Source organism: Aythya marila (assembly GCF_965140915.1).
Source record: "Aythya marila genome assembly, chromosome: Z".
Lineage (NCBI taxonomy): Eukaryota > Metazoa > Chordata > Aves > Anseriformes > Anatidae > Aythya > Aythya marila.
This window is the reverse complement of record NC_139080.1, coordinates 492,029-505,083: the sequence shown is the minus strand read 5'-3', so window position 1 is coordinate 505,083 and position 13,055 is coordinate 492,029. Positions and strand designations below refer to the sequence as shown.

At 41.9% G+C, this 13,055-nt stretch overlaps 1 protein-coding gene across 3 annotated transcripts in view; it reads left to right on the top strand.

Moving 5' to 3' along the window:
- LOC309890184 (E3 ubiquitin-protein ligase NEDD4-like) overlaps window positions 1-13,055 on the top strand; it is a 140,788-nt gene that overhangs the window by 59,140 nt on the left and 68,593 nt on the right. For all 3 annotated transcript variants that reach the window (XM_082783828.1, XM_082783830.1, XM_082783829.1), the window contains exons 3-4: window positions 6,755-6,836; window positions 11,515-11,553. In XM_082783828.1, the coding sequence (XP_082639954.1) occupies window positions 6,755-6,836; window positions 11,515-11,553 (121 nt within the window). The remainder of the gene's footprint in view (window positions 1-6,754; window positions 6,837-11,514; window positions 11,554-13,055) is intronic.

Sequence of the window (13,055 nt, the reverse complement as noted above, 5' to 3'; positions counted from 1 at the left end):
CACTTCCTTACTGAGTACCAGAAGCTTCTGGTGCATGAACACAGATTATTGTAGAAAAGACAGCTCTGAGGTTTAATTATGCAATGGATTAATTATGCAACAGAAGCTCGGGGCGTGTGTTTGTTTTTTTTCTTTTTTAAAGGGTTTTTGTTTGTTTGTTTTACTAAGTGGAGGTCTTCCTAATGAACATTAACGATTTGAGTCACTTCTGACTTTTCCTGGTTGAACAGATTCTAATGCCAGGAAGAGAGATGCAAACTACAACTTATTGTCAGGGACTACGTTTAACATTATTATGCAGCAAACCCCACGGAACGCTTGAAGGTAGTGGAATGAATGGTTTCCTCCTTTCCCACTGTAGCTGAATACAGTAAGTGCTCGCTAGTAATGGTTTTATTATATAACAAATGCAGAGTTATTAGAAATTTAACAAGACGTTGTTGAATAATAAGCACTTTTCTTGGCCACAAGAATAGAAAAGTAGTGTGTTTGTCAAACATTTAAATTCCAGGGAAAAAACACACATTTTTAATTTTTCAAGATGGAATCGGGTGATTGACAATGAAAAGGCAGATTATAATATAAATTACTTTTGATGGATTTTATTTGAATGTTATACAAGCACAGGTTTCCTGGCAGGTCGTCTCTAGTTTTCTGTAACCCTTTGGGTATGATTAATGTTGAATCCTATAGGGCTGTGTTAGTGTCCTTGCTCTGATAACAGAGCTCTAATTCTGCAGGTATTTGAGGCGTTTAGTTTGTGGATGTGAAACCTGTGTATTTCGTCAATATCTTCTGAATTACAGGCAGTTACAAATTAGACTGCTTATTTGTTTGTTGCAATCTGAGCCAGACTCTAAGTAACAAGTTTCTTAAAAGCTTGACTTTGTAACTTATTTATAGACTTCCAAACACCAGAAGTTTAATATTAGTCAGATATATTGTAATCAACAAGAGTTTATGTAACTGTGATGTAAAGAATTGCCTGATTATATTTATGACTGTTGGAAACTCTGGTGTTACTTGGGAAATTTGTCGAAGAATGCTCCCAGTGCCGCACGGTTGGCTTGCTGAAACACGTGCTGCTGAGGAGCCAAATGTAATAAAGTGCTTGGAAACCGGGGAGTGGCACCAACACGGGAAGGAGGAGAAGAAAGGGGTTAAGTCTGCTGGATTAAGGAATAAGTTGCAGTATACTTACTCAGACTACACAATAATATTTTTTCATTTTTAAAAACATAGCCAGTCCATTGAGCACCTGTACCCTTTAAAATATTGAATATGGAAGTGTTTTAACATTTTCTGTGTAGACGTTGATCTAAATTAACGAGCAGCGTGCAGTCTGATCTGGAATTTTACAGCTGGGGCAGGGACTTTGCTAATTTCAGCCCTGGCTGAAACAGGCTGGGTACAGAGCCCTTTAATCATCGGTGGGAGGGAACAAGCATGAACTGTGCGCATGTGTTTTTAAAAACTGGCTGGGATCGGCGAGTCCTGATGCTTTTATTTGGATATGACTGTAGGACCGGAGGGAACCTTAGAAGGTCTCTGGTCCAGCCTTGCCCCCGGAGCAGGGTTAGCTCTGGGATCACACCAGGTTGCTCAGAGCTTTCTCTAGGCAAGACCTCCAAAGACGCAGGCTTTACAGTTGCCCCGTGACACTGTTCGAGTCCTCTCCATGAAGTAGTGTCCCCGCATATCCAGCCTGCATCTCTCTGCGTTGGTGCCCCCTGGATAGCAGCCCCGTGCTTCAGCAAAAGGCCTGCCCCCTGCTTTGGGTACTGGCATGTGGGCTGCTCGAACAGTGCGGTGCCGTGGGAGCTCGAGGGAGCAGCGCCCTGCAGAGCAAGCAGTGCGTCTTGTTTGCTTGACCCGCTGTCACATTGTGTGCCCGAACGTGCCAGCTGATGTGCGCACAAAAGCGGGTTTCAGGGCTTTGTGTTGAGATGCCTGCTGCCTAAAAGCATTAGCAGATCACTGCGGAGAATTACAAGTGTGTGGGAAACAATAAATGACAAGCTTTTATTGTGTGTGCTTGACCACTTGAGTTGGCTTAATCCTGGTCATGGTGACTGCCTTGGAAAGCCTGCATGGGTTGCTTTGTGTCCATGCTGCCTGTTGGCATGAAAAGTGGGCCTGGTAAAGTCACAGGGAAAAGGGCCAGAACGATGCACTGCGGGCTTAATGGCATGGAAATGACCAACGTGCGGTGTTCTCAGCATCTGGTGATTCACGTTCTCGTCTCAAGTGCATGCCCCGTCCAGGTGTATCCAGGATCTCTACCAACCAGAACTGAATGGATAAACTGAAATTGCAAAACAAAGAGTTTTTAGGTGGGACAGATGTGAACACCACGTTGGGTTTGGGGGCGATTCTGTTTCAGTGGAATCTGTAGGAATCTGAGGCAGCTCCAAATCTTCATGTGAAGCTGGGCAATTAAGTGTGGGTGCCGCAGCCCTGGCCCAGGCTGCCCAGAGAGGGGCTGGGGGCAGCTCGGGGAGGTCTCCAGCAGCCGCCGGGCCGTGGGGCTGGGCACCCTGCTCGGGGGGCTGCTGGGTCGGGGGGGCAGCACCTGCGACTCCCTGCCCACCCCAACCGATCTGTGACTGTGTATCAAGAGTCCTGCAGTAAAAGCTTGTGAGACAGAGCATCAAAACATGTTCTGAGTTGTACTGGGCACGTCTGGTTGGTGAGTGGCCTGGTGGATGGCCCTTTCTGTGCAGGGAGAGCCATTGCTACGTGCTTTGTAAATGGCCTTTCTGTGAAGTACCTGAGACTGGGACTCCTGCCTGCCTCCACTGCAGCATCCCTCCAGGAGAGGCTGAGGCCAGCTGACAGCGTGCTTGTCTTTCAGAAGTGTGTGGCGAACACCTCCTCCTCCTTCCTTGTGTGTCTGTCCTTCCTGGGAGCCCAGGAAAACCTCTTAAGCATAATGGGTGGGTTTCTCTGGTGCTTTGCTCTGACCTTTGTTTGGTGGTTTGTTTTGGCCTTTTGTGTTTGTGTTTTTTTTTGTTTGTTTGTTTTGTTTTGTTTTGTTTTTTGCTTATAAAAGATTTTGGTTTAGTTTGCTTTTCATCTTGTTCAGTATCTGAGAACAGGTGTTCTAGTGATGAATCCATATGGTTGTGTTTTCACGACCAGAGTATTTGCATAGGTTTTGCCAGCAGTTACTTTTTGAAAATAGTGCCATGGCCTCATTATGGAGATGTTTAAGTACCCCTGATATCCTCTGCCCAGAAATACTTTTTTTTTTCTTTTTTCCCTAGTTCTGGCAGGTAGCGTTAGAGTTCAATAGAAAGAGCCTTCATTTATGATGAACAGGAGTTTAAATGGTATGTTATAGGAATACACCAACATGTTGATATTGAATATTGAAAAAAGTTAATGCACAGGAGTCTTGATCCTTGTTTTCTGCGGATGCAGAAGACACCCACGTGCATGGTTTGGGAGGTACGTCTGTTCTGCGAGCTTCCAGCTCAGCGTGACCGCCCCGGTGTAGCGGCAGCAGGCAGGGTTAAGGTGATCTGCTGCACGCTGGGGCTGACTTAGCTGGAACTGCCACGTGGTGGGAGAAGCAGAATAGGCTGCAACGTTTCTTATCGGCAGCTACTTCTAAGTGGAGAAATGAAGTGGTTATAAACTCAGTGCTCTTTGGTATCTCTTACTTACGTCCTCTTATTTTTTGATGGAGCAAGCAGAAGTGAGCGTGGCAGTTATTTGGGTAGCTAAATCCTTCTGGGAGACTTTGTCTGGGAAGCTGCGGTCTGTGACTGGGATGCTCTCTGTGCCGCTGTTGCTCAGTGAGTTCGGTGCTCTTATCCTCACTTCCAGTGCCACAAGAAGCTTTCCTTACACGGGAAGCTTCATGGTTCTTTAGGACAGATGATGGGTTCAAAGGAGAGAAAAAAATGTCAACTGTCAGATCAGTTGAGGCAGCTGCAGCTTCCCGGGCTGTGAATGAAGCGCTCGATTTAGCAGCAGGTAAGGCAGGCAGCGTGACTGAGGCCGCTTCCTCTGTAAGCTGTCAGCAAATCCCATCAGTCACAGCCTCTGGATAAGAAACTTGTGGTGGATCTCAGCTCTTTCATCCTTTACTTTTTATTTGTGTCCTTATGCTCTTTTTAAGTTTGCTTGTTTATTTTTAAATGCTTGTTATTATTAAAAAAAAAAAAACAAAAACAAAACAAAACAAAACAAAACAAAAAAAAAAAAAAAAAAAAAAAAAAAGCTTAAAGACCAAAACCAAGCTGGCTCTGCATTTCATGTGGCTTAGAGATGTCTCTACCAGGGGCTGTTTTCTATCTGTTTGCGATGTTTAATTTGACAAAGTCAGTCAAGTAGACTTTAGAAAACATTAAGATGACTTTAGAAAAGGGAAGGGCAAGGAAAGGGGAAGAAACTCCTCTGCCCTTCCTCTTGATGCTCCTTCCCACCTCTGCTGTGCATTCTGTCTCTCCTGAAGCAGCAGCTACTAGCATGCCTCCACTGGACCGAGCCACAGTACTGACTGGGCTGAGAGCTGACCTCCTTTCCCCCCAACAGCTGCTTTTGACTCGAATTCTTCCTCTCACCTATACCCGTGGGTCGCTCCACACGGAGGTGTTCCCCACTGAAGACGGGGGCAGCACAAGGGCCAGAACGAGGAGCTGGGGCAGAGCTGGGTGCACTGCCGGGCAGGCTCACAGCACCTCGGCATCTGTCAGGCTACGTGCTTTTTTTAAGTAGTGATTGCCCATGAGTAAATAGTTGTAAAGATCTAAGCGTTCAGATAAACTCCCAGCTCACGTTCAGGAGTGGAAACTTGTACAGTTCATTGGCTGTTTTAGAGCAGGCTGAGGGGTCAATAGTTCAGGAAAGGCTACATTTTCTTACTCAGTTTTGTAAGAAACCTGTTTTTCCCTTGTTAAACAAACAAACAAAAGTCTTGCAAAAAAAAAAAATCTGTTGCCTCCTTCACCATTCCTCATTTTTCATGGATATTGTTGCGTGGTATCCTAATAGCGATTATTTGCATTTTTATTTTTCAGATGTTGATCTTAGTGTTGGTTCTAATATTTAGTTATGGAAACATTTGTATTTGCACCATGCAGTTACAGCAAACTTGTGTCTTTAGGCAATGATGTTGATGCTCACCTTGAGAAGAGCATTTGAAAAGATGAATAACATTGAGATCTGAACGAGTATTTCTTCATGGTTTTTCATGGTGAATTCCTTGCAAGGGGAATGGGTTTACTCCTCCGGTTTTGTTACTGTATACTCAAATCAGAACGAGCTCAGGATCTGTGAATGCCTATGACATTTTTCTTGCATCTCTCCCCTTCCAGTGCTTTCCCCTTTCTCCAGCTCAGTGACAGCACAGTCTGAAACGTGCAAACCTGATGGGTGTTGCAGGGTTTCAAGTAGTAGAAGTTGGATATTTTGAAGAAATGGGGTTAACTCTGATCTATCGAAGCTGAAAAGCGTATGATTTACTTCGATGAATGTCTGGTTTCTGCTGCTTCTTGTAATAGGGTATTTTTCAGTAAATATAGGTGGCATGGTACATTAAGCAATTCCGAGTGGTGGTAGCATTTCTTTTTAATCACTGTGATGCTTTGTTTCCTGTCAGACCTTGGCGCTCAATGATGAATTTAATTGCAGTTTAAGTAGGTGCATTTATGTGCATCAACAGATAGGATAATCCTGCACATCTTGTTTATTTGTATGTTATTTTCACTCTGCAGTGTTATTTTCCAAGTAAATTGAACTCCTAGTATAATGAACACTCAAATGCTGATTATTCTTTAGCAATACTGACAAAAAATTATTTTTCAGTTTTATGAAGTATCAGAGATGTATTTGAGAGAGTCTCTGCAAGTCTGAATGAATTAGTTGGATAGCCTCAGTGTCTGCTGCCTATCCTTTCTTCAAAAGCTTTAGATTGCATCCTTGAACTCCCCCTTCTTCTAGAACGCTCTTTCTTGCAGGAAGAGAAGGTGCTAGGAGGCTGTACCGTGCAAGAGGTTACTGCTCTGCGGTAGTAGTGCTACTACCCCATACTGGCAGCAACTGTCTCCCTGCTGAGAGGAATTAGGAAATGCAGATTTGGAGGACAGCAAACCTGCAGCACAGTGACAGGGATGGGCAGCTTGCTGAAAGCAGTGACCTCCTTTAGTGCCACAGCCTATGTCTGAAAGACATCTGACATACAGAGCTGTATGGCCTCTGGAATATGCACGTCTAATTCCTTAATTCCTTCTCCTTCAGAAAAGAGGAAGGGGGGGGGGGGGGGAGAGAAAATATGAAGCCAGACTCATCTGTGCTAGCTGGTACAATGCTGTGGACAAGACCGTCCCCAAATAAACTTCAACGGGATTAGCTGTAGTGGTGGTTCTGCTTGCTGCTCTGCAAAGCTTAGAATACCCCATGGCTGCAAATTTGATGGTCACTATGCTTCATCGTGTTTAGAAACGGTATTTGAAGGGAGGCTGAATCATTTGCTAGTGCTGGTGGGCAGAACTTGTATGCAAGCACGTGCTGTTTGTCCACAGCAATGGGAGACAGTTGCAAGTTAATGCCGTGGTCAGTATGGAAGTGAGCACATTCAAACACATCTTTTAAGTGTTTCCGTAGCTTGTTACAGTACATTGGTTTCAGTAAAAACACTTCCTCTAAAACTATTTAGCTGTTATTGTTATCCCATTAAATGACAAACTTATAATGAAATTACATTTGGCTGTGAAATTCCCATTAAATGTGACCTCTTCTTTTGCAGTGACCCCTACGTGAAACTTTCCTTGTATGTAGCAGATGAGAACAGAGAACTTGCCCTGGTGCAGACAAAAACTATTAAAAAGGTATGTGTATACTTCTTTATTTCATTGTTTTGGAGACACTAAGAACACCTGAACCTGTTTCTGTAATGTGGTACAACACTTAACTTGTCACATACATGTATAGAAACCCAATAACCCATTCTTCTTTCAAACCAGAATGAGAAAACAAAGGTATACGAGTTCAATGCGTGTGATCTGTTGTTGTTTCATAATAGCATTTTTGCATATATTCTTTCTGTAAAATACCTTCTTTATAGCCTGTCTAGCTTAGTTTTGTGTAAAGTTTGTGAGAAAAACATTAATTTTTCTGAAAAGCAGTACCAAGTTAGCTGGTGTAGTAACAACATGGGCTGTGACATTTTTTGTTTCCTTAAATAGGTTCAAGATTTATAGCCACTTCTATGTAAGTATGTGGGAGGTTTTCTTATGATTCCCATACCTCGTTTTTGTAGAAGGCAGGGCATGCTGTCATGCCCTTTCGTGGGACACGTTTGCACAGGCCTGCCTCCTGGTCCTGGAGTCATATCAATGGAAAACACATAGGCTAGATAGGTCACTTGCAGGCTGTATAATACCTGGCTATAATTGTGCTATAATGTCAAATGGTGTGTTCTCTCCGAAGTCTGGGATTGGTTTTGTTTTATTATGGAACAGCAGTATTCATAAGAAACTGTTACATCAGTATCTGTGTACTGAAAAATCTTTCTTACATTGCAAAGGTTACACCCTACTGACAGCCCATGCACTAGCTTTTGGGGGCTTGTTTGAAAATGGATGCTTCAGCATTCCTGAAAAATGATGGCTTTCTTCCTGTCACAGCCAAGTCCAGCCCTTGTAGCACTTGTTTGTTCTCCTAAAATAGCATGGCAGCTTCTGCTAGCTGGCAAATGCCTGTAGGTGGGAGAAAGATTCTGATCTTTCACCTTTCGCTTGAGTGGAAGGAAAGACTTTGAACACGAGGTGGTGTGAATTGCGATGGGCTGGATGACCTCCAGAGGTCCCTTCTGACTTCAGCTGTTTTGTGACTTTGGATGAAACGCAGGACTGTTGTGATGGCAGAGGGGATGTGGGACAGGTCATGGAGGTGCAAGGGTCCTTTGGCTTGGGGGAGAGATGCTTTGTAGCAAGTCCATGCAATAGGGGTGGGGAGGTGAGGAAGTGTGGCATGGATAAGGCTTTTTTTTCCCCTGGCTTTGTAGGAAAAAATGGTGATCACATCCAGAGCTTTATTGAATGTCTCATTTCTTCCAGTAGCAGTGCAGTTTTTCTTGGGGTGTTACAGTCAAAGCAGATTGCCTTATGTCTATTTTTTTTTCTTACTCGGATAACATTGCCTGTATTTGGAAGGGTGTTGCTAGTGTAAAAGCATGAGTACTAAAGAGATGGCATATTTGGCTCCTAAATGCCTGAAATGTGGTGGCTATAGAAGAGTAGTGTAAAAGTTACAAGCAGTTGAAATGAGAGCATTGGCTTGGAAATAAGGTTATAATGTTATTGCTGAAATGATAATTACCATCTTTGGATGTGTGTGACAGGTAGGAGAATAAGAGCTTCTGAGAAGGCTACCATAAATAAAAGCCGTAGTGAAGTTGCGAAAGCATTGTGTTGTTTCTCTGAGGGAAGGTGGTAAACTCAGGGATCCTTGTGCTGCCCTAGGAAGGAGAAAAAGGACAGTGTTTGTCTGCAGTTGGGCTTCTGTGCAGAAGGCTGAGGGCGAGATGATGATGATGTACTCTTGGGATTGTATCTGCCTTCTTTCACTGTTTCTTGTAACTGTCACTTAGTCTGGACTCTCTCGGTTGTTTCCGTAATAGTAATGTTAACTCATCCTTTGGAAACTTCTCGTCAGTCATTTCATTATTGAATTGTTGAATTTCATCTTGTCTGCCCTCTGAGCAGTTTTCTTCCTATGCAACATACAACTTGTGAGTTTATTTCATGAACAGCAAATGTGTATGTCGTCTTCATTTTGAGTTGCATTTATTAAGGAAAAAATATTGAGCAAAGTCACTCCCAGGAGTGATTCTGAAAGACCCTGACGATTATCTCCTTCTAGTCTGCAGCTTTTAATGTGATGGCATCTAACTCTTCACCTCTTCCTTATTTTTCTACTCATTGTTGTCTTCCTCACTCGAACGGGTAAATTTCTGTGTGCACTGGCTTGCAGGAGTGCTTATAAGAAGGCATAAGGGACTGCAGTTTCCCCTTTTTATTCTCCTTTTAAATTACCAGAGCAGTTATCTGATAGGTGTCCTGCTGTACAGCTGGGCCTAGCCTCCTGAAGTGCTTAGTTACAGCCAAGCAGGATTAAACCTACAATGTTTCCTTACTCCGCAGAAATAAAGTTATCAGCAAAGAGTTTTGGATGCATCTGTCGTGATGTAGGGATGCTGAATTTCTGAGGCTGTTTGTTTTGCTTTACCTCCCTCCACACGTCTAGTTAGTCCAGCTGTGGCATTTGATGAAAGCCTTGCGTTTCCTTTTGGAGCTTTGTTTTGAATGACTCGCTAGAAGTGCTCTTTTGCTCTCTTGCTGTAGTAAAAGAACTCTTTGCCATTTTTAAGCTGCTCAGTATGACCTCTTCAAAATTTTTGCTACTACTCAGCGTGTGATTTCACGTGTCAGTCCTTTCAAAAGTCCAGATGAAGACTATTCAGTTTCCTTGATTTGACTGCGTTGAGCTTTGAAGACTCCAATTCTACTTCAGTTGTGACACCAGTGTCTTCCTACTGAGCCCTGTTACCTTTCTGCCTTTACCATAGTGTTAAACACACAATTTCCTACATCTAAAAGTGTTGGGTCTCCCCTGAGAGCTTCATTGCTTAGTAGCATCTCTTCTTTCTTTTCTTGTTCTCTTTTTATTTATATGGTTGAAGAACTTTCTTTGTGTTTGTTCTAATATCCTGTGGAAGATCTAACTCAGCTTGACTCTTGGCAGTTCTTTATCTCCACAATACTTGCCCTTTTTAGGATGTAGCTCTTTTTGCTGATGAGTCTTTTTGTTGTTGTTTCCCTGCTAATATCCTTTCTGAAGTGGTTATTCATCCATTTATTTCTGGAGACTTTTTTTACAAGTGGTTTTCTCCTTTGCTGTGATTCTAGTGTTTGTGCTTTCTGACTTGACCTATCAGTTGTTGTATTTGTAAAGGTGGTAACAGTCACCAGTTCATTTACTAAAGCTTGTGCCTCCTAATACATCACACGTTCCCTGAGATTTGTAATTGTGGTTAAGTGGCATTCAAAATCATTGCATTATTGATTGGTAGTAGTGCCCTCAAATTTAGTTGCTAAATTACGTGCAAAGGCTCTGTTGCCAAGAGCAGCCACAGTGAATGAATACAAATATTTGAAACATAACATTTTCCTATATTGCTTCATCGTTTGAGTAAATACATCTTTGCCCATATAACGCAAAAAAGAAAAATAAAAAGCTGAAAGTGTCTCTGCCCCCTATTCCACCACTGTGATCGCTGGTTGTTTCTTTTGTGAAATGTTTTCCTGCCCCAAATCAGAGAGTTGTTCAGGATCCACATCTAACGTGAGTACAAACCTTAACCACCTGCATAACCGCTTATAAAGGTTTAGAGGTTGAAGATTTTTATTACATCTTTCTTTTTGTAGAGTTATTTCACTTTCTCATTCTATAGTTCTTAAATCTTTTGGAACAAGGTTTTTAAGCTTCAGTATTTGATTATCAGTTGTACAATGTGTGTATGTATGTGTCGGGTTGAGATCCAGCCCACGCTGACAGGGGAAGGGGCTTTATGAGAGTCAGCATTGCGTGGCACCCGAGCGCATGCTGAGCTGCGCACTGACTCACGTTTCCTTAGCGCAGAGAAGTGCGTGAGCCACTGTGTCCTGGACGTGATAGATCTATTGCGTCTATATCGAGCAGTTCGAGAGAAACAACCAAGATTGTCCTTCTGCTCTAATAAAATTTTGGTGGGTGTAGAGCCAACTCCTACCATCAGCTCTTCTGGTAAATCTCTGCTGTGTGAGAGAATGAGGGAATGGTTTGGCAAGAAAACAAAGCCATTGGACATATCGTACTAGATTTTAAATTTATCCAAATCTGAAGTGCACAAATTGTTAATGTTTGTAGTTCTAGTTTTTTAAACTTCAATTTATGATTTCGTGCTTGAGCTCCGTTAAGATTGCAAATGAAACACATTTTATTCTAAATGTTTTATTCAAATGATTAAATTGAAACTCTAATCCTCCAGTCTTGGAGGAGATTAAGAAGAGTACGGTACCTGTTCAAAGGACATAACCTTTCCTTTTGTTCTTTCTTTTTAATCTATATAATGTGACTGCCCTTATCTTTGCAATACTAATGTTGACCTTGTGTTTAAAAAATATATTTTTCTGTCTTGATGTAAATAAATGTGGAGAATGAAATACCTGAAGGTTTTGTTTCTGTAGATTTCCAGTGATTTCCCTTTTACTCACAGAACAGCATTTATGCTTAATATCTATTTTCGGATCATCTGACTCAAATATCCTCCCACATGTGGTTTACTCAGTAGAGAAGTTCTAAATCATTTGACAGCAATATTTTTATTTGCATTATTTTGTTATGACATGCTATTTTCTCTCCTTGTGTTTTTCTAGAAAATTGTGATTTGCATGCACATTTCAATAATTGCAAAAGTGCAAACCTAAGGAGATCTTAGTGTGTTAATGTTAATTTCTTTTACAGACACTGAATCCAAAATGGAATGAAGAATTTTATTTTAGAGTAAGTTTCCCTTTACTTGCAGTCATTATAACGTGTATGATTTATCACATGGTGTTTTATAAGGTTGGGAAGAAGCTTGTTGTCATTGTGTATGTTTTCTTAAAAAATGCTTGTCCTGATGTTTGCTGTGGTCTTAAAATGTTAGTGTGGTGGCAAATTATCAGAAATATCTTAGGGAACTGTAGGAAATTCAAGCTATCATGGCAAAAAATAATGAAATACAAATGTAGAGAAGCAATACTGAAAAAGTAATTTATCTTGACCTTCATATAACTTGCCAAAATAAATCAAAATATGCTTTTTTCTTGTAGTTTACTTCTATCTTTTTAGATCTTTCTTAAAATGAGTTAATAGTTTGTTTCACCAAAAACTGTGTGATACAGTTTCCTTAGTAGGTGACTTCTCATCAGAAGAAAAACAACTTCATATTTGAAAATGAGAAAGGAGGGGGTTAAAATTGTTATTATCAGAGCCAACATAGTATAAATGAGAAGGATGATAACTTTATTTACTTGCTGAAAGTATTTTTCTGAGGAAGAATGGCTTAATTTTACTGCAGCTGTAGCTTTCACGAAAGGAGGTTAGGTAAAATTTCAGTGGTTTAACATCTAATCTTAAACAGCTGCTTGAGAACAGATGTTGTCATTGTAGATTGTTAGAAATGGGTATCCTGTCAAACTTTGTTTATAGCCCTAGCACTTGACTGTCCTGCCAATAAGATCATTTAAATCGTTCCCACCAATATTATTGCTATACACATTTTTTTAAGGTTTGAACAGAATTTTGACTTTTAAACGTGTACCGAGTAGTTTTTTCTAGATTGTAACTGTTTAATAAATATTTATGTCTCTGAAAATTGTCTTTATCTAATGTTTTCGTTTGTGTAATAACTCTTGAGTGGGAAATATGGACTCAGAGTTGCTTCTTTAAGCTGTGCAGAGTCAATAGGAACTGTCTTGACACTAAGTTTATTTTGACTGCCTGGAGGCTTTCCGTCTTCATCCCGGTGGTCCTTGATAGTTGCACCCCCTCGTTGCGGAGGTGACCCCAGCAGCTGCCCGCAGTGCAGCTGGGCTTCAATACTGTCATTTTACCGCAAAGTTGCTACCTTCGGAGAACCTTTTATGGCAGAGTTCAAATACATTGCCCATAGCGTAGAGGACAAATTACATAGAAATGATCATTATGGCGATTGCACAGGGAAGGGGAGAGAAAGGAAGCTCTGCAGGTGTCGTGGACGAGGTGAGCTGTGCCTCTGTGCTCGCCACCAAGGTCCCCACATGTGGCACAGACGGAGGCTTACCTGAGGGGGAAGCTGCTGGGGTGCTGCCCTGGGACATCTCCAGGCTGCTGTCAGCCTACATGCAGCTTGGCCTCTCTGAAGAGCTGTCTGTAGACAGAGAGGCGTGGTAGCTGTCCTGCACTGAGCACAGTAAATAAGAGCCTTGAATATTCCCTGGTAGGCTAGGTCTAATCGCCGTAGGGTTTAGAAACAAATTGTT